Raw genomic sequence first — 21,449 nt, forward strand, 5'->3', positions numbered from 1 at the left:
AAGGAGTCACTTCTTGTACTTGTGATAAAAAAGACCCCTTTTCTATTCATGCTTCTAAAAAGAAGTTCAGCATAGCCTTACATTTGCCTCCTATGTCAGGAATGCTCCATTTAGAAAATTAAGATCAAGTTCACCTTTGATTTTATCCTTTTAGTAGCGCTGAACATACAAGCACGGAACAAAAAAGCTTACAATCTAAATTGTTATCACAGCTAAACTGATTTAAAACTACTAAATAAACAAAACCAAGAATACACTACAGAGGAAAAATTTCAGAGGTAGAGGAAGACAAATGTGACCTTCCCATCACTAATTCCTAGGATTTTATAGTACAGAAAGTGACTGAAGAGCTAATGCTTTAGACATAGTAATCACATGGTAAACACCATTTCAGCCAACTTCCTTATTTGCTTCTATTCCATTCCTTTTCCAGTGAAACTTCACTTATGCACAGCTTTAAGAAACCAGTCTGACATTAACAAAACCTATTTTAACAATAGATAGCTTTTACCATCAAATATATCCTCAAAGCTTTTGTTCTTCGAAGCTGGGAACCTGAGACACCCAAACGAATAATTATCCTGAAGCGATTAGTTGGAATCATGTCTGATTCCAGCTAAAAGTTTGTAATGAGCTGCAAAGTATTAATACCTTATATTGGTCTGTCTACAGCAGAAGGTACGTGTTTATACAAATATAAAGTTTATACAAAATATATGAACATCACTTTAACCTGTCCCACGTCAAGGGTAGGACTCTGTATCACAGTGAATTAATGACTTGGCAATCATTAAGATGAGGGTTTAGGAACACATTAACCACCCATCTACCCAAAACTCTGCTCCAAGGTAAGAGACTGCAAGGATCTGCACCAATTAAAGAGCATGATTTAATGTGAGGATAGATTTTGTTATAGAGCTTAGTCTTTTATCTCCCATGGAGACCTTTTGAAAATGTTTGTATAATTGCCTCTAATTGAAGTACACTACTGTATCTTGATCACAGATTACACTCAAACACAACTTGCAGTAACTATGAGCCACTTTCAACTGTGAATTTACATAGAACAGGCAGTTCCATGTCTACACTTTTCGGCTATGTATTTCTCTATCTGCCTCTCACTTATTTTGTGCTGAATCATGCACACCTCTTTCACAAGAGACGGTAAGAAGATGAAATGCCTGTGTGTATTAGATTTAGAGGACTGATGTATCTTCTTGGGACACGTTTACATTGTATGGCTTCTTGCTCCAGCACTTCCCAACTTTGTTCTTGTGGGAACACATCAACATAAAAAGCTTACCTATCATGAAGCAGGGCTGCAGTTATTGTTTTAGGAAGGTTTTTTTTGTCTCAAAAGGGTAAATTATTTCCTAACTTACTTTCAATGCTGCTTTCCTGATTTTTCACAAGGATGTTTTCCTGAGAACCTGGACGCTAAAGCACAATCACCCTAAAAGCAGACATGAGGATGATGTGCTTGACCTTGTACAACATAGCGGAATCATTTGTATGTCCCCTGTTTGCCATCTGCTTCTATACGGTGGTGACAGATCTGTGCTTGGACTGGCTGGAACAGAGTGTTATCAGGCCACGGACTAGAGTCGTATCTGTCTAAAAGTATTGCAGGACACAGTAAAATGCTGTAAGCCTATGGACTGTCTGTGCAAGGGCCAGGGATAAATACCAGGGGGCAGCCTCACACTTTTCATCAGAAAATCTGTCCTTTGGGTGGAGCAGATGTTCTGTATCCCTGGGTAAATGATGTGTGTTCATTTGATTCAGTTCTGTTTGTTTACTCACAGACGGCCCCAATCTTAAGACTTTGAATTCCTGTGCTTTCCAAGTTCCTTCTTGCCAGCTGACCCACAATTATTGACTAAGGGAAGATTCCTATCCCATTCCAGCTGTGAAGTAAAACAAAGCAGTTAATTATCTCCTGTTTGCTTACTCCCCTCTCTCTTCTCTCCTAGAGACACGTCCTGGTTTCAGCTGGGACAGAGTTAATTTTCTTCCTAGCAGCTGGCGCAGTGCTGGGCTTTGGGTTTGGTATGAGAGCAATGCTGAGAGCACACTGATGGTTTTAGTTGTTGCCAGGTAATGTTTACAGTAAGTCAAGGACTTTTCAGTTTCTCTTACGGAGAGGGCTGGAGGGGCACAAGGAGCTGGTGGGGGGACACCAGGGACAGCTGACCCCAGCTGGCCAGAGCTGGCTGGGCATTGCTCAGCAGGGGGTGAGCATTTGTATTGTGCATCACTTGGGGTTTCTCCCTTCCCTTTGGATTTTATTCCTTTTGGCTCCCCACTGGGGAATTAAACCCCGGTCTGCCACATGACAGGCGGGGATACTCACCACCATATATTTATAAAACTCTAGCATCCCTAGAAAATGTTCCAGCCACACAAACTAATTTCTACTGATGCATATGCCTTGTGTTTTAGATCTTGGTTTCTGTTCTTTCATCTATCTCATTCCAAAAAGAGCTTTCCTGGTTTCTTTTTTTTTTTTTTCCTTTGAATGAATGGTTGTCCACCAGCTGCCTAGCTATTAATTTAGAAAGAACTGAGAAGAATTTAATAAATGATTTCTCTTCATTGACTGGCTTCCCATCAAAATCCCATATAACCCATCTCAGTGGGTTTGAACTGCTTTGTGCAATGTATTGAAGTAGATGACGTGATCTGGTCATATCCTTCACAATTTTTTACATGAGGCCCTTCTATGCCAGCAATCTTTTAGATTGCTTGAATATCCAAATTCATAAATACAAAAAAGGCTCCCAACAAAACGGAAATATGGAAATACAGCATAGTCTATGATCAACCATGATGGGGTTTAAGCCTTTTTTCATGAGTGACCATGAACGGTCAGTTGGGTTTGTTTGGGGTTTTTTGCATATGAACATATATCCTCCCAGTTTCTTCCTCTAGCTAATATAATACCCCAGACTCTTTATTAATTATTTCACTGATCATTCACTGTCGTTTATGGTTTTCATCATCATTCCTCAGAGTCTATTCAGATCTGTATTTGTATTGGAGTCTTGTTTCAAATCATATTTTATTTAGCACAGGATACTGACATGACCTACGTGGGATGAAAAACGAATAACCAAAATGAACCGTGTGTCTTGTCTTTGTGTTATGACCTGTTTGTTTGACTCTTATAAACCTACATAATGTCATTTTCAAAAGGCACTTTCTACACAACAACAGGGAAAAAATCACCATGTGAAACAAAATCACATTTGCCAGTTTTCCTGGTTTCAGAACAGGCTTCAAGATGCAACAACCACACACCTCGTACTATCTTCCCTGCCTTGAAAGACTATTGTAACAGATGGAGCCCAGCATCGTGGACTAAATGAACTCAATTTAGAGGGATGATTCACAGACTAAGGGAATGATACCTGTGTACTTATGTTAAAGAAGAGGAAAGGTGGTCATGCACTGGAAAATGCGGCAGGATGTAAAAGATATGGAATAAGGGGCGGATACTGTCCTGGTTTCTGCTGGGGTAAGTTAAATTTCTTCTTAGTAGCTGGTGCAGTGCTGGGTTTTGGATTTGGTGTGAGAACAATGTGGATAACACACCGATGGTTTGGGTTGTTGCTAGATAATGTTTATACTAAGTCAAGGACTTTCCAGTTTCTCAGGCTCTGCCAGCGAGAGAGCTGGGGGTGACAAGGAGCTGGGAGGGGACACAGCCAGGACAGGTGACCCCAACTAGTCAATGGAGTATTCCATACCATGGCACATCATGCTCAGTACGTAAACTGGGGGGGTGGGGGGCTGGGCAGGGGCTGTGGATCATTGCTCAGGGACTGGATGGGCATTCGTCAGCAGGTGGTGAGCAACTGTGTTGTGCATCACTTACTTTCACTTCTTCCTTCCCTTTGGATTTCATTCCTTTCCCCTTCTCACTCCTTTTCTTTATAACTGTTATTATTAATATTAGCACTGTTATTTTGTTTTATTTTATGTCAATTATTAAATTAAATTGTTCTTATCTCAACCCTTGAGTTTTACATTCCTTTTTGATTCTCCTCCCCATTCCTCTGGGTGAGGGGGGAGTGAGCCAGCAGCTGTGTGGTACTTAGCTACTGGCTGGGGTAAAACCACGACACTAGTGTATAAAAATAGGCTACAGCCTGCTGATTAAAGTATCAAAAATTATACAAGTGTATTTAATCACAGTTAACTGTAACCATTAGTAAACTGGCATTTATGAAAATCTTATTCAACTATTTTCAAATGCAATCAGGACGCCAACACACTTAAAACTACACTTGCTGCATGAATCTGGCAAGGTCAGGCTCTGGTTCATGTATACCAATAATTAATCCAATTAAGTCTTGAAAAGGACTTGTTACTCTACTGCGTATGGAACATTATCTGCCTGGAAGATACGAAGAAGTAGGTCATGAGAAAACTGCCAAAAATGGGAACAAAAAGATCTATTTAAAATATTCTTGCACATATGCTTGCACATGGAAGAAAACAAAGTGACAGTGGCGGAGTAAAAACAGAAGCTAAACATTCAGTAGTTAGTATAATTTTAATTAGCTGTACAGGAAAAGCACTGAGCCGCTATTGTTCATGAAAACCTATGGCTTTCTCCAAAGGATAAGCTAAGAATGTTTTGAAAACTTCGCATTAACACAGCACAGCTGTTGCTGGGGCCTCAATTTATGGGTAACAGCAACTGATGAGGTTCTTCTCTCCAACAAGAGAGGCCTGAGGAAAGCCTTTAGCAGAGGAATGAGCAATGGGAGATTTGTTAATTAGGAGAAGTAATAGATACCTACCTTTCTATTAAAGCAGAATAGCATCCGTGAGTGGACAGAACAAAGGGAGAGGAAGAAAGGAGGCAGAAAATGGGACCAAAAGTTTGAAAATTACTATGAAAAGCATGAAACAGACAGACACAGCAGCATAACCTGCTTCACAGTGAGATACAGAGAAAAGTAATGAATAGGCAATTTGGGAATGTTGCTGTCTACTCCCCTCTGTGTGTGGTCCCCAATTGTTTGTGATGTTGGGAAAAAATAGCGTATAATGAAAAAAGAGCTGGAAGGCATTAGCTGATAGAAATCTCATACTCTTATACTTTAAAGTGATAAACAACATTTGACTGTTTGCAATAAGGACAGGAGGTGTGAGATAACGTAGCAGCATTCTAACATATGTTATAGCATTGCTCATATATCCGAGTTTTGGCAAACACTAGGAGATAATGTCTAAGAAGACACTAGCAGCCTGTGCATTAACGCTACGTGGTGACTCAACATCAGAAAAGTGAACAAGGGTGGTAAAGCAACGTTATCCCTGTGAACAGCAAAAGTAGAAATTTATGGGTACTGCCATAGTGATATGTTACCAGCAAGAGACCAAAATCCTGCGTTGGTTGATGAAAAAATGTAACATAAAATTTAAATTATATAAGCATTTAGGATTTACTCCTTACACACTCCATCACCTGCCCATGACTACTGGAGCACTTCTTCTTGCCCTCTTTCCGGGAGATAGAGGTATTTCAGCTGCTTCGACATCTCCACACTCCCTAGACGGAGACCTTAAAGATCCACCCTTGTAACACCTGCTTTGCCTTCTACTTTTGCCTGAGCTTTTGTTCCAAGGTGTCAGGTTTGTACCCAGCCTCTCAGAGCCTCAGAAATTTGACCGCCGAGCTAACTGCAGAGGCAAGATGACTCCCTCTACTGGAAAAAGCGGAAAGATGCTGCGATACGTTACCGGTGGGTAAGATACTCTTCCCGCTGCCTCACGTGACGTTTGGGTGATTGGGGGTAACAAACTGCTTGTTGTTTTAGAGTAACAGTCCTTCCTCAACATTATATGACGTATAATACCTATTCAGATGATCAGGTGCACCACTGCTTGAAATAAGACCTTCTTGACCCTCAAATTCTAAAGGACCTCATACACCTTATCTATTACCTGAGGACACCTTTTATATATTTATTATTATTGTTACTATTTAAAAAAAAAAAAGTGTGCATATATATATATATATATATATATATATATGATCAAATAGCTCATAAAGCCACTGACACCTTGAGAAAAATGAAAATTTCTTCTGCGACAAATCCCCGATTAGGTCCAGCTTTGACTGATTCTTCTTGGATATTGTGGACTTGCAAGCAGTAACATAATGTAATAGACGTTGGCCCTCAGAGCCCTACTGATCATAAAACTGGATTGCTTTGCTATAAAAGCATTCAATTTAGATTACTATGATATTGTCTTTTATGTAAACTAATCCCTAAACAGTTCCACTTAGTACTAAGTTGAAACTCACTCTGAAAGAAAACACATGCATTGTGCTCTGACTTGGTGGGAATTACTGAAATCAGCGACTAGATAATTAACTAATTCAGGATGAAACTTACTGACAGAGTCACTGGGAGGAAAGGTTTAGGTGCTAATTCTTCTTGCAAAGGTAACAAAACAGGTGAGACTCCAAGAAGTCACTACATGTTGTATTATACAGGAACACATTATCAGCAGGCTTAAGGAATATACATCACATACCTTGAAACTGTGTGACTGTTGCTGTAAAGCCACCAAGATTTATTTATTGTCACGTAAGGGATTGGGGAAAGCAGCTTACCCACATAAACATTCTTACTGATGCACCTTTCCCCTCTGACATCCCCAACAAGTGTTTTAGATAGCTATGCTACACAGAACTCTAACAGAAACACAGCAACTTTCACTTCATTACTTTTCCCTACAAAATGAAAATTTGTTGAAAATGCAGACAAAGTTGCTGGAAAACATAATTTTCATTCTTATAGTTGATCAAGTAAGTAAATGATGTGGTATCAACTGAAGACTAATGCTGAATCTTGAGTGTAATCCCAGACTCTGTGGAAGTAATGAAAATGGGACTTCCAATAATATTTATTTGCTTGTTCCTTTGAGATCAAATGATTGCCAGAAGGGCTGTCTTTCTTTATTAGGAAATATGACATCAAAAGTCTTAGCAGGAAAATATGCCCGTCCTATGGAAACCTCACTTATCCCAGGATGAACGGAGTATTCCACAACTTTCTTAACACAAGTTGTGCAGGGAAATGGCATAATGTCGTTAAGAAATACAGCCATTATGATATCCCACCGAGGGAGTTAACAGGTAAGTATTCATTTGAGAAAGGTTCTGGTCACTTTAATGACATCAAATAACCCAAGATACCAAGAATGTCCAGTTTTACTGAATAATTCCAATATTCCTCTAACAGAAGTGGAAATCCTTTCCACTTTCCATTGTGAGTAATCCCTGTAGAATCTCTCCTCCTCTAAATAAGAATGTTTAGATATGATTATCGCAAAGATAGGAACTCTGACATGAAGGGTGGAAGAAGACCACTTACTACTCATCGTTCCTTGTATCAAAACATTTCACAGTGAAGAGCAAACGGATAAAACCCATTAACATGGAGCTGAATTTCTACAGCAGGCACCAATTCTGGATCACTGGGTCCAGTTCTCTCCTGTTTCCCCTGCACCCTCTCAAACCTTATGGGTTGCTCAGCTTCATGAAGGGACCATGGCACCATGTTCAACATCATTTACTGCTGCCAGGTTACAGTAAGGAACTCACAGCAAGGAAATCGGAGGCCTAGTTGTCCTCAAAGACAATTAGGTTTTATAAAGCAAATTCACTCACCCTGGGCAACTGGGCTCTAACTGTATAGTAATGCATAAAAATAATTTTTGTTTTCTATTCTCTAAGGGTTTCATACTTCACATACACGTGGAGTTTAGTGAAGCTCTGCACCAGGCTTCTTCAGACACAGACCTTTAATTTATATTTCCCATCAGCTGACTAAGAAGCGCAGGCTTACCATAAGGAAGGACTGGGTTGACACGAAGGCTTCTCGCCATTGCCGGGAGAGAGGCAGGCACTCACTGGCACAAGCTGCCCCCGTGCTGAATGGTACAGACGATTGCTCTACCCACCTCATTCTGGGATATGCTTTGCAAAGCCCCCCTGTATATACACCTCCAGGTATAAATGACAAATTTTTTGTTTCAATTATGAATGGGAGAAAGTGAGAATTCCTAGTTTGGAGGAGAAGGGTTAAGATTAACAACAATACAGCAGAAGCAACATTTCAGAGTTAATGCAGAATTTTCCCCTTTATACAATGGCAGAAGCTACAGGCTCTACAATCCCTCATTTATACCCTGCTCCATCATCACCTCTTGGAGATTTCATCACATCTTTAAAATTTATCTTAGCTCTGGCAGAATTGTGTTTTCCATCCTCCTCCAAATCTGAGTGAGTCCAAATAATAAAATGACAATCCTAACAAGGCTGCAGTATATAATTTTCAAATAAATGTTTACCAGTTTTTTAAAGTAGGATTGTTTAAACAACTTCTCCTTAAAACACAGAACTGACATGTATGTTTGTATTTCTGCTCAGGTTCAATAACACACAGCTTTCACAGTTAAACACAGTAAGTATAATTCTACATCATCCATTTCTATCAGAGTCAATGGTAGGATGAATTTGGCTTGCCAACTTGGTAATTATTACAGATATTACTGTGATGGATGATGATGCTAAGTGCTGCTTAGCTTGAGGACTGTTGAAATTAGAAAATATACACTTATTGTTTGACAAAAACAGGATGACCCAGTTTCCCAGATGCCTTTTTTTCTGCTTGACCATCAGACTTTAATTTTGCATTACTGGTCAGAAGAATAGCAGGCCATTTGTACAACAATTACTGCTGTAAACACATTGGGACTGTTCAAATATTCCAGAGAAAGAGCTACTATATAAACGCAGAGCAGTTCAGCAGTGCACACACCAAAAATCTAAACTGAGGACTTAGCACGTGTTCACATCATTTGCAATATTCAGGATTTGCTGTGGAAATAGCCTATGCATTCACACTAAAATTCAACGTGGACAAGATGCATCAAGCTGAGCATACACGCACAAGCAACTTGGTACAAGATGCATCAAGCTGAGCATACACGCGCAAGCAACATACAAAGTGCTTATTCATGTATTCCTGCCTGGAAATTCCCAGGCAAAGCACGAGAGCCATAAGCAACGGTTCCTATTAAGATTGTAATGTAGGTTTATATTTTTTTGAAAAGAAGAATTTCATTTATTAGTATGACTGTATTGAAACATTGTGAAGTATGTTCTCATTATACTTGAATTTTTCAAATACACAGATCTTCACCTAAATTTACTCCCAAACTGAAAACCTCAGCTCAGTGATTTTTCCCCTTGTGCATTTAGGGTATTGTTGTATGATGTTATAACATACTGGTTAAACAAACAAACAAAATCTATCTAATGATTCAAGAAATAATGGTTGTTGGAAACATCACAATTCTTTGAGAGGATATCAGAATGGAAAGGAATAAAAAATGTTTTAGAAATATCTAGCTTTTTATTGTCTTTCCAATGCATTTCACCAAATGCTCAGTTAAACATCCATTCCTGAATGCTTTGCAAATGCTCCACCAACGCTGGAAGCTCTAAACACACCAAGAATGCAATGAAGGTCCAATACCGTGAATCACCGTTACCTGTCACTGACAGAGTAACACTCACTGTGAGCAACCACAAAAGGCACGGCCTTGGAAGAGCAAATTTCTGAGCAATGTGCTGGAAAAGTTTGGCTGCCATCTATTGTTAATACTAATTACTGCACTGGTAGCAATGGGGGGAAAAACTGCTGCAAGCCTAATAAATAGCCAGTACAAATATTAGCGGAAAATGAATTATTCATGTATGTATGTATAAAACAGGGGAGCTAACCTGAAAAGCTTCTTAGTTTGTTTTCTTTTTTTTTTTTTTTTTCTGGTAAAAATGTAACTGCACTCAGGAACACCAGCTTCATTCTGTAGAGTGTCTGGAGATCTCTATAGATACAAATCCAGTGTCTACAACTGGATAAAAGCGCAAAGCACTAACATTTTACTTGAATGTAAACTAGGAATTATTAAATGCTGATTTTCACAGAAGTTCTCAGTTGAAACTGTCTTAAAGAACGCCTCTCACACAGAGTCATTGGTCAGCAAAACCACAAAACTTTCAATTGTATTCTAAGTATCTAATCATATGTATACTGTCCACAAACTTGTAGGTGGGTGTAGCTGTACAAACATTTTCTATTTAGAGTTTTCTGTTAAACTTAGGCTTCCTAATCAGGCCAGTTCTCTCTGAGCAGAACATATGCCAACATATCACAACACAAGCAACTTGATAAAGATTTTCCTTCAGCTGTTCAGAACAGCTAGCACAGTAGTTCCGTTCCCTCTTGTCAAATATACCCCTTCTCCTTTCACTCTGCCTTAAAGCCACTTTCTTTTCATCGACAGCTGCTGCCAAGCTGTCTTTACCTCCTCTCCAAGCTAGCTAACTGGCTAAGCAGTTACCCTGCTAAAATCCTCTTTCAAAAGTTTTGTTCTAAACTTGCAGAATAATCGCATGGCAAAAGGAAGCGATCAGAAAAGCCATGGATTTTAGGGGTTGAGGATGAATAAAAAAGGGGTTTAGATGTGTTCTAAATAGTATCTCTGCAATTAAACTAAATTACGTATTTACACGCCTCATGGAACTGTTCTCAAGAATTACTCTGCACAGATCAGTGTTTCATATAAAAGTTTAAATGCAGTGTATTTAAACAAAAACAGCCAGCAGACAGAAAAGCCTGTGGGCCCAAGCTGAAGTTAACTTTCTCACCCAAAGTCCTTCAGCAGCTAGAACTGAGCACAGTATTCTAGCAGCCAGAGATACTTGACTTCCCCGCATTACTTGTCTACGTGTAGAAGGAAAGGCAATAATGGCGTTTTTATGCTCATACATTAGCAGAAAATCCTTTCTGTCTTCATCCATTACTATCTGTAAACTTTCCCTGCATTAGTGATGCTCACTTTTCTCCACCCATGAAGCACATGCCTTTCAGACAGTTTAGTTTTGCTAATCCTCAAAATTTATTCTACTGATGAGAAGAAAAATGGAAAAGCGATGGCATTCAAACTCTCCCTCCACGCTTAAAAGGCTTACTAGAGATCAATGTGAAAAAAAGAGAAGCTGCCTTTATGTCAGGGCAGTGAGTGCAGTAACACACCTTAAGGGTCGTGACCAGTCCCAGCTGGAGTCTCCACCTACATCTCTGCTCCAAGGGCCAGCAGCTGTATTTAAACTCAGCCTTGGGCCATCAGTCTCTACCTCAGCTGGTCTCCAGCCATGCCTATGCCATGCCCATGCCCCTGCCTAACCTTAGGCAGAAACCTCTAAGATTACAACAGAGTTGCTATTTGAAACCTGGAATTGTCAGCAGTTAAGATACGCTAGGCGTACCACTGACAATATGCTTGCACATCAGTGTATGAAAATTCAAAAGTGATAAGTTTAGAACATTTAAATAACAGAAAATGCAGCAACTTTTTATCTTAGTTCCCCTTTAGGTCATACTTTAAAAACACACAGGCACACACACACCTTTCTCTGGTTCTTTCATATATATTTTGGAGATAAGTTGACTTAGACTCCTTTCATTAAAACTGAATTTCAATTGAATATGCTGTTCAAGTGAAATGTTTCCCATAGCTGTACCTGCTTTGACTACACGTTTTTTGGAAGTGTGCGTGTGACATTCATTTTACAGCAAAGCAGCTGCAGCACAGGCCTGAGAATGGAGGAACACGCGTTTAGCAGCTTGCTAAGACCTGGAATTAAAATTCTATCAGTAAACCAAGGAATTTATGTTCAGGGTATTTGCAGAAATAAATAAGCTCACTGACTACTACTGCAGCTAAACAACTCTAAGGATAATAAAGTTATCTCATGAAATAATGAGACTGAAACTGAGAACCAAGGCAGGTCACACAAAAAAATGCCTCAAAGAGCAACAAGTTCTGATTTGGGATACTGTATTACATATTACCTTTTTTTTTTATTTTGAGAGATCTGAACATGTGGTTGGGCCTTAACTGTTCACTTAAGGTACAGTTATGTGAACAGCCCTTTAATACCATCTTTAAAGATTCTTCTTGTACAGGTGAAGCATTCATTTACTTCTATTTGTCCTTCCTTCTGGGTGACTTTTAGGCATGGAGATGCATTATTAAATTCCTGGAAAAAAGACCTCTGTACTACACACCAACCAGCCTGGCCACAGCCCCCAGGGCAGCTGTAGCTAAACCCTGTGGATGCCATACCTTGGGCAAGGACAGAAGGGTGTCTGGGAACAGCCATCATACATTTATGAAGGCAAAATCATGCCTGACTAACCCAGTCTCCTTCCATAAAGAGATGACCAACTTAGGCAAATGCAGTAAACGTTGTTCTCCCTTACTCTAGCAAGGCCTTTGACATGATTTCTGTGGTATTCGCAGTATTATAACTGCAATGCTGAGGCATGCTTTGGTTCACTGGCTTATAAAGCAAGTGGAAAATTGCTTGCACCATGAGGCTTGAAGGGTTATGATCAGCAGTGTGTGGTCCAGCTGGAGCATGGTTACTAGCTGCATTCCTCAGGAGTCGCGATGCAGTGGCTGATACTATTTAAAGCATCTGGGCATAGATGATGGGCAAAGGGCCACGCGGGGAGTTCTAGAAGAACACAATAATCTGGATGCAGGTGATTTGCGAGGCTGTTGTTTAAAGGAAAATCATCAGCCTGGAAAAACAGGCTGACGTCAGAGAACACTCAACAAAGGCAAACACAAAGTCATACAGCTGTTGACAGAGTAATGCACAGGCTGAGCCAAATGCCAAGGCAGCTGCACTGCAGAAGACCACCTGAGGGTCCAGTGGACGGCAAGTTTACCACGAGTCAGCAGTATGCCTTGTTGCAAAGCAGCCTAGTATTGCTGTTTGACTTACACTAGCAAATAGTAAAGGGAGGAGATTCTTCCCTTCTATTCCACCACTTGTGTGACTGCATGTGGTTAGAGATGGGATGTCCACTACAGGAAAGAGACTGACACACTGGAGAAAGTTCAGTCCAAGTCCACCAAGATATTCAGACCACAAAATATACATAAGACCTGGGAGGGGGAAATATTGTCACTGTTATAAATTACCCCATAGAAATCCCTAGAAATGAGGGAAACAAATCTTCTTGCAGATTCAGACTGACAGCATGAGAGACAATGGATGCACGCTGCAACAAATTCAATTTAAACTAGATATTGGGAGATAGTTTTCACAATGGGTGGTCAAACACTGACCAGGTTGCCCAGAGATTGTGGGCTCTCCATTGCTAAAGATGCTCAGAATTCAACCGGACAGGATCCTGAACAACCTGCCCTAGCTTGGGCTTGCTTTGAGCTGGGTTTTAAACCAGAAAGTTTACAGAGGTGGCTTCCAACCAAAATTACTCAATAGGTCTAAACATATGCAACAGACTTAGGAGAAATGTTGAGTCACTGTCCCTGGAGGTATTTAAAAGACACGTAGACACAGCACTCAGGGACATGGTTTAGTGGTGGACTTGGCAGTGCTGGGTTAACAGTTGGACTCAATGACCTTAAGGGTCTTTTCCAACCTAAATGGTTCTATGATTGTATCATTTTAACTATGCAATCACTGTAAAAATAACCTAACTTTGCTTGAATGAATGCACCAATATATGCTGGAGGCCACCCAGCTGAAAAACGGCTTGGCAGAAAAGACGCTGGGCATGCTTGTGGACACCAAATTGAACACAAATCAGCTACGTGCCCTTGTGGAAAAGAAGGCTGATGGTGTCCTGGGCCGCACTAGGAGAGCATTGCCAGCACGTCAAGCAGGGTGATCCTTCCTCTCTGCTCAACACTGCTGAGGTCACACCTGAAGTGCTGTGTCCAGGTCTGGGCTCCCAGTACAAGAAAGACATAGACATACTGGACAGAGTCCAATGAAAGGCCACCAAGCTAAGTAAGGGATGCAGTCTCTCTCTTATGAGGAGAGGCTGAGAAAGCTGGGACTGTTCAGCCTGGAGAAAAGAGGGCTCAGGGGGATTTTATCAAAAGATACAAATACCTGTAGGGTGGATGCATAGAGGACAGAGCCAGGCTCTGTTCAGTGGTGCCCAGTGACAGGACCAGAAGCAAGAGGCAAAAACAGAAAAGCAGAAGCTCCCCTCTGGACACCAGGAAACCCTTTTTTACTGTGAGGGTGACCGAGCACTGGCACAGGTTGCCCAGAGAAGTTGTGGAGTCTCCATAATTAGGAATATTCAAAAGTCATTGGACATGGTCCTGGGCAACAGGGTCTGGGTGTCCCTGCTTGAGCAGGGGGCTTGGGGAAGATGACTTCCAGAGGTCCCTTCCAATCTCAGCCACTCTGTGTGATTCTGTATGTAAATTAAGCTGTTTTAATGGATACAAAAGACCGGGTAAGGAGTCCTTATAGGGAGGGGGGGAAAATACTGTGAAAAATAAACTCACTGTAAAAGTAAACAAGCTTCTCTGTACTGGAAATGCAACATATTGCCAAAGCAATTGAAAAGTAGTGGAGATGGAAAGAATGCAATGTGGATAAGGATAGTACCGTTCCATGCAAAATATCAAACAATTCTGGGAACACAGACAATTCAACATTCACTGCAAAGGAAAAGAACCTTTTGAAAAATATACCATTAGACTGTAAAATGCGCTGCAAAGCTCTCAGTAGCCTTGTTTAGTATAATCACATTACCATGAGCAAGTCCTTACCTGTGTTAGGAGCTATGTGTCCCAAATTAAGTCAGCACATTTGTACGCTTTTAACCATGCACATTACAGGTCCCTGGAACAAACTAGCTTTCGTTGTAACTACTCAGAACTATTAAAAATCATTAAGTATGTGTTTGAAATTCAAGACCTGAGATGTAAAATACCTTTACACCCTAAGATGCAAGAAACCTGCTGGTATGGAATGACCTCTAGAAGTGCTGTGAGGACTTTTCCTGCTCCTTCTCTTTTAAGCCCAGTTGTGTGATGAACATTATCTACAACAAAGAACTGGATCATGAGGTAATATGAATAAAATTATATACTAACCATGCTAGTAGACAAAAGCTTGTCTAGGAGATATGCCAGTCGCTAAACTTTTACAGGTAACAGGGTTGTTTCAACATTCTGCAGAGTATTTCCCTCAGATGACACATTCTTCTCAGTACCTGCCTGTTAATATGCTGAAATTCTCTCATCATCCCTGCCTTCAGCACATATTTAAACTTGTAATTACATCATATTCAAAGTATTTAAAATATACATAAAATCTCCTTCTTAAGGAACCTTTCCATAAACTAATTTTAAGATCCTTGAGGTTATTCATAGCTTCTCAGCTCCTCAGGTGTAGCAAAGCTTAGGAAGTCACATTTTAGAGGAGAGAGAGAGAGACTTATTCTCCTTTATATGCTCCTTCGGTTTGCTGTCATTTTATTACCAACTATTTGAACTGGTATGAGAACTAGGAAGACTTTCTACAGTGTATTCTCTCTTATTATTTAAAATTTTCATAACTATACCTTCCTAAAAATACTAGAGTGGAAAAAAGCTGTCATTGTCTACTACTCAAAAGAAAACTTTCCCACAGAATTTGTGATTACTGACATCAGTTAATAACAATGTTAATGATGGAAGTCTTTTATCTCAATTATATACTTTATAATCAAAACATTTGTTATTCAGCATACAGGAATATCATCTCATGTGGCTATATCATCCATAAGCTTTCTCTAAATATTTTCAGAAAATGTATAATTTCATTTTAATTACCAACAAAGGATATGATTATTGGATTAATTGTAAGTATAGTATGTTAAAATCATTTACCAAAAATGTTTACGCTGTGGAAAAGAAAAGCAGGTCTGTTCAGATATGGCCATGGATGTGAGGAAAAAGGAAGATGTACTTAATTTGCATTTAAAGACTTCAGCCTTTTTTCTTACCTGAGTACCCAAACAAGCAACCATCATGTGAGTGAGAAGTTTAGCTGCAAACATTGCACACCTGGTGCAGAAAAGGTGGGAGATAATAGCCAAAGTGAAACCTACACAGAAACAAAACAAAACAAAACAAAACAAAAAAGGGGAGGGGAGGAAATTTAAAGCTTAGGCTAGTAAGCTATGCTCCTAGATAAAAATAATGCTGGATGTCTTGACGGTGCAGATCATTAAAAAACAAAAAACCCTCAAACCTTAAAGAGAGAATATGTTCACTTGCGTTCATGCTGGGATCACTCAGGAATATATTACTGAAGTACTAACATTTATTTAACTTTTTCATAGGCTGGGAGCTAAAATAATTTCACAGTGCAAACAAGTAGTTTTTGCAAAGGGTTTGGTTTTTTTGTTGTTATTTCAGCATGACATAAATGATTGTCATAATAGTTAAATATAAAGCAAGGGTAACTTTTCAGTGTTCATATTATTACATCAAAAAATGCTTTTAGAAAGAAATAAAAAATTGCCTCCAGCTGGGTAGTAGATTTAGTAGATAGCTTTAGTAGATAGCTATAACCTTCTACACGCCAGTCTCCCATTTCATCTGAGTTCAGCATAGAAATCTATTATAGCAGTACTCAGAAAGAATAACACCACTTTTCCTTTCGCTAATTCATTGTGAACATGAACAGAACAGAAATTGCAAGAGCCCATTACCTACCAGTAAATAGCTCTTGGAAGAAGGACCCTGGGAAAGCTCAGCCACTAAGGAAAATAAAGCTCAAGTAGAGTTCATTGTGCACTTCCACACCCCTTGAAGGGTAGGAATCTGGATACTTAAGGCAGATCTTTTATTCTCTCTTGAGACAGACTGGTTGCTCAACTACAAGTATTTGTAACATACGAATGAAATAAATAATTGCAGAAAGAATTATTTCTAAACCTTTTAAAATTGGGTAGTGTTATTTATACAACTATCTACATAAGAAAACTTTGGAAATAATATTATTTCACTCTACTGTGCTATTTTTTTATAATTATTTTTGTTTATTCTTCACACCTAGGTGGAGACACTAGAAAATAAATAATATTCTTATAGCTCTTAAATTTAAAACAATTTTTTAATTACTAGATTTAAACATAATCACATAAGGGAACACCTTCCACCAACCAAAGAAGCTGAAAGGCATTGCAGTTATATTCAAGGCAAACCCTAAACCAGGCTAAACTGTTCTAATTTTTAACATACATTCTTATGGTACATGACTACAGTAAATGGGTTATGCAGAAGAAAGATCTGTAGGTCTTTATTGCTTCCAGCTCAGCGACATACTTCACTTCAGTTTCTACAGCATATTGGTTTACTTTTAATTGTTTTTTTTTCTTAATTTTCTATAGCATTTTGCATTCTATGGCATATTGCTTTACTTTTTTTGCCATGTAAACAGCAATTACATTTGTTTATTATAATTTGTCTTTTTTCTTTTACTTTCACTAACACAATCTAAGTTATAAGCTTAATTGTATTTTGAAATCTGCTTATCTGCTAAAAAAATCTGTCATTTTTAAATGAAACATTCAATTTGTATGATGTAGGTGAAAACCAGGGGGGTTTCTTCTCTTTTTTTTAGTTTTTTTTTATGGCTGAGGTTTTCAAACAATTAAGGAGCCCAGCTTTAGCCGGTTAGGGCAGTTTGCTGGGAGGAGATAAATAGGAGATTTAGCTGCTTGCCACTGGTTTTATTACTCATGCAGAGATGATCTAGTACAGAAGTCATAAATCTCACAAGAAGCAGACCCAGAACCCCATTTAAATGCCTTAAGCTTAGACTAAGAATCTCTTTAGCATGTTTTCTTAGTGACCCCATTACTCTTAGGTCCCTGCTGGCACAGTGCCTAACACAAGAAATTGCCTTTCATCTGGGATTGCCTGCAACATAATAGTGAACAGGCTGCACTGTGAAAGGTGTAATTTCCCTCCTTTAGAAGCCAAAAGGAGTTTAAAACTTAGATCTCCTACTTCCTGTCTGATGTTTTGGGACTCTTGCAAATGCTAGCGTAGCTGTCAAGGAAGGGAGTCATGATGCTCATAGGTTAAACTCCTGGGTTTCTCCCCAGATGTTAGGGAACAGTTAGGGTGCAGAGTGTAAAGGAGCTCTACACACCTGAATCTCCCTCAAGTTACCACTTCTGAGTGTAAACTGACAACTAAAATCGTCAAACAATTTTCAAGCTAGTAGCAAAGTGTCTGAAAGATTTGATAAAGAGGACAACTGTACTGCTCCTAAAGACACGGGTGAATTTAGCATTTTTATGTTTCTTCCCACAAATGAATGAAATATTTCTGTTTTGTATGGTTCAATAAAACATCACAAGGAAACGTACTTATTTGCTAGACTTTTTTTTTCAGTGGCAAAATTTGTCAGTGTGCAAATACCAGCCTAGATGGTAAGTTCAATACAATGAAGTTAGTTAACATCCCTCCAGTACCCCTCCAAATGAAAAGATTGTCATTGGTTACTAAAATCACTAAAAATGAATCAGTCTAACTAGTCATCAGGTGTTATTAATGAGAAAACTATCTTAAATCAACTGACCTGAAATGCAGATGAATCCAGAAGAGAAAAAAGCTTCATTGTATGAAGACAAGTTATCTGTTTGGGCATAAACGGCATAAATGGACATATGAGAACAAGAGCATTCCACGTAGTCTGATGTGTCATCAACAACTTTGCAGAACCCGCTATCAGTCAGCCAGCTGCAAAACAAACAATGCAGAAATTTGGAAATGGACTTGTGCAATTTACATGATAAGCAGGCTTGAAAATTGTTGTTGTATCCTGAAATCTCAAGTTTTCTGAACTATTGCATAGGTGGTTTGTGTAATCTTTCAGGTGCAGTTCTCAGATTAGCGCATTTACATGACATTAAAATATTGTTATAGCTGGGTTTTTACTATCTTGATTAAAACCAATTGTAAATATAGGATGAACATTTTTTTTTCCACTAGAGAATATTTGTGGCCATTTTTTTAAAGCTTCTGCAAAATTTACTGGTCCATCTGACTTTTCAAATAGTTTGTTACTTAACTTGCCCAATACCTTACCCCATTATGGAGAATGCTTCACTTTATACTGCTATCTATTATTTTGAAACTAATATTTATGTTTTGTTCTCATTCAGTACTGCTAAACTGATTTGGAAAAAGGATTCTATAGGTGACATCCTAAGCCACTTCTAGTGGCAATCACATCTGCTCTGTGATACAGCATCTAGATAAAAGGAGAGTGTAGAGGTAAATTCTGATGCACCTCCTTTCTGAAGAGAAACAGTTTATGTCAATGGCAGACTGTTATAACCCAGTCAGGCTAGTGAAATCTAACCCAACTAGATCTCAGCAGAATACAGAACATAATTCTCTCCAAATTCAGGAGAGAATTTGAACAGGAAAGACATAGGCTAATCAAATAATGCGGCATTGGAGAGCACACACAGAAAATTTTATTCCACAGTTTCCAATGGTATGAATAGCAACAGGAATGGAAAATGATCAGCAGTTCACCATTTCTTCTAAAAACCAGGAGGCATCAACTTAAGCTAGTAGCAGCAATATTAAACAAACAAGCAAAAAAAACCCCAAAACCCAACAAAACAAAAACCAACAGGAGATGGCTTTTCTGTCAAAAAGTCATAGTCCTATAGAGATGACTGTTAAAAGATGTGCTGAAATTCTGGACAGTGCAAGGAAAGATTAGGTAAGTTTGTGGTAGACAGATCATTTGGGGCAGGAAATAGGCAAAATCACATTCAGCTCATAAAGACACTGGAGAGTATAGAATCAGGATAACTGCTATTTACACTCATCCTGATCTTACTCTTCCCTGGGCGTTTATTTTTAGCCACTACTGGAGACAGGATACTGGTCTAGGTAAGTCCCTAGCCTGCCCTTTAACAGTTTTTTTTTGGTTCACTTACACAGTATCTTTCACAGACACAAAGAAAAGGGTGGATATTAGCAGATTAGAAACTGAATTAGCCAGTGACTTGAAGCAATACCACAGATGCAGGTTTAATTCTTTACTACTGTAAGAATGGACTTGAAGTGTTGTCTGTTAACAACTGTAGAGTAAAAACTCATTAATATCAATGAAGTGATACAGTTCTGGGATTTATGGCCTGTCAGCACTGCCTAACACATCATTAAATAATCTAAATGGTATTTTGGTGCAGAAAATCAGGAGTACAAGTCTGAGAAATGTCTGAGCTGGAATAATTATGCATTTTATTATAAAGTTTTATGTGCTGATACAAAGGCCAGAAGAATTAAGAAAAAAAGACAGATAGCAAATGGATCTGTTTTAAACTAGCAAATGATCTAATTGGAGTTATCACATCTTAGGTGATTACACAGGTTCAGGGTAGAAACCAGAAAACTAAACAGATTAATAAAATAACCTTTCAGCAGCTTGATTCCAGAGGAGACATAAAGACTTTTGTGGAACAATCCGACTTCCTGTAGCAGAAATCCGATAAATTACTTCATTGTTATCTTTCAAAGGCTGTGAACTTCGACCCTTCAAACTCATAGAAAAAACCTGAAACACATACAACATACATACAAATTTAATATTAAAATTCAAGTCAGTGCTCATTTTTATCAGAGAAACACACAAAAATGTTTGCATTCTTTTAAATACATTCAAGACATTTTGACCAATATCTAAAGTAAACTAATCTCTTGAAAAAATGAACTGCATTATCTTCAAACCTTGTTCTTCAGGGCAAGTTCTTTATCTCCAGTAAGGAACCACTGCTGACTGCTGTATTCTGTGAACTGTACATATTCACACTTCTCTTTTTGAGGAGGCGATAATATGACAGAGACCTCTAGTAAATGTTCAGGCACTTGAATAGAATCCCCATCTTTTCCATCAAATCTGTGTCCATTGATTTGCTGAGGAAACCAGTTGTGAGCCATTATTGCAATGTACGGGCAGCTATCAAGGATGTTTTTACCTCTGTTGAAATGGAAAAGCAAGAGGGCTGGTAAGTGGCACTGAGCTTCACTATTCTTCACAGAATGACTCTAAAATGTATTTGTAATTAATACTTTATTGCTCCATCATTTTTAGGCTTTATGGCATTTAATTGACAGACAATTGCAAATTCTGTGGGGAAAAAAAAAAAAGAGGGGCCGAGTTATTATGTATTCCAGCTTCTTCACTTTCCCCCTGGGTTTTGCTCGCTATGATTTCCAACCAAAACCCCTCCATGGCAAACTAGGTTATCACAATACCCAACTTTATAAGTGGATGTAGAGATGAGTCTACAAGGGGAGGCATTCAAATAGACAATATTGCTTTACTTCTTTTTCCCAACAGACAATGCCTTCGAATAAAGCATTTGAACTTTCAGGTTCTGGATACTGTTCAGGATAGTGTCAACATTTACACCATTTACTGTCTTTTGCCTGAGATGGGCCTCATACCCCCTACAAAATAGGAAATGGCAAGAAAAGTTACATCCCAATAG

General features: G+C 38.9%; 1 protein-coding gene across 5 annotated transcripts in view; it reads right to left on the bottom strand.

Moving 5' to 3' along the window:
• The window catches only part of ADGRV1 (adhesion G protein-coupled receptor V1), a 299,412-nt gene that overhangs the window by 133,448 nt on the left and 144,515 nt on the right, over positions 1 to 21,449 (bottom strand). For all 5 annotated transcript variants that reach the window (XM_080371326.1, XM_080371327.1, XM_080371328.1 and 2 more), the window contains 4 exons: positions 20,686 to 20,935; positions 20,373 to 20,512; positions 18,515 to 18,675; positions 15,924 to 16,024 (listed from right to left, as the gene is read on the bottom strand). In XM_080371326.1, coding sequence (XP_080227452.1) covers positions 15,924 to 16,024; positions 18,515 to 18,675; positions 20,373 to 20,512; positions 20,686 to 20,935 — 652 coding nt within the window. The remainder of the gene's footprint in view (positions 1 to 15,923; positions 16,025 to 18,514; positions 18,676 to 20,372; positions 20,513 to 20,685; positions 20,936 to 21,449) is intronic.

Source organism: Falco punctatus (assembly GCF_963210335.1).
Source record: "Falco punctatus genome assembly, chromosome: Z".
Lineage (NCBI taxonomy): Eukaryota > Metazoa > Chordata > Aves > Falconiformes > Falconidae > Falco > Falco punctatus.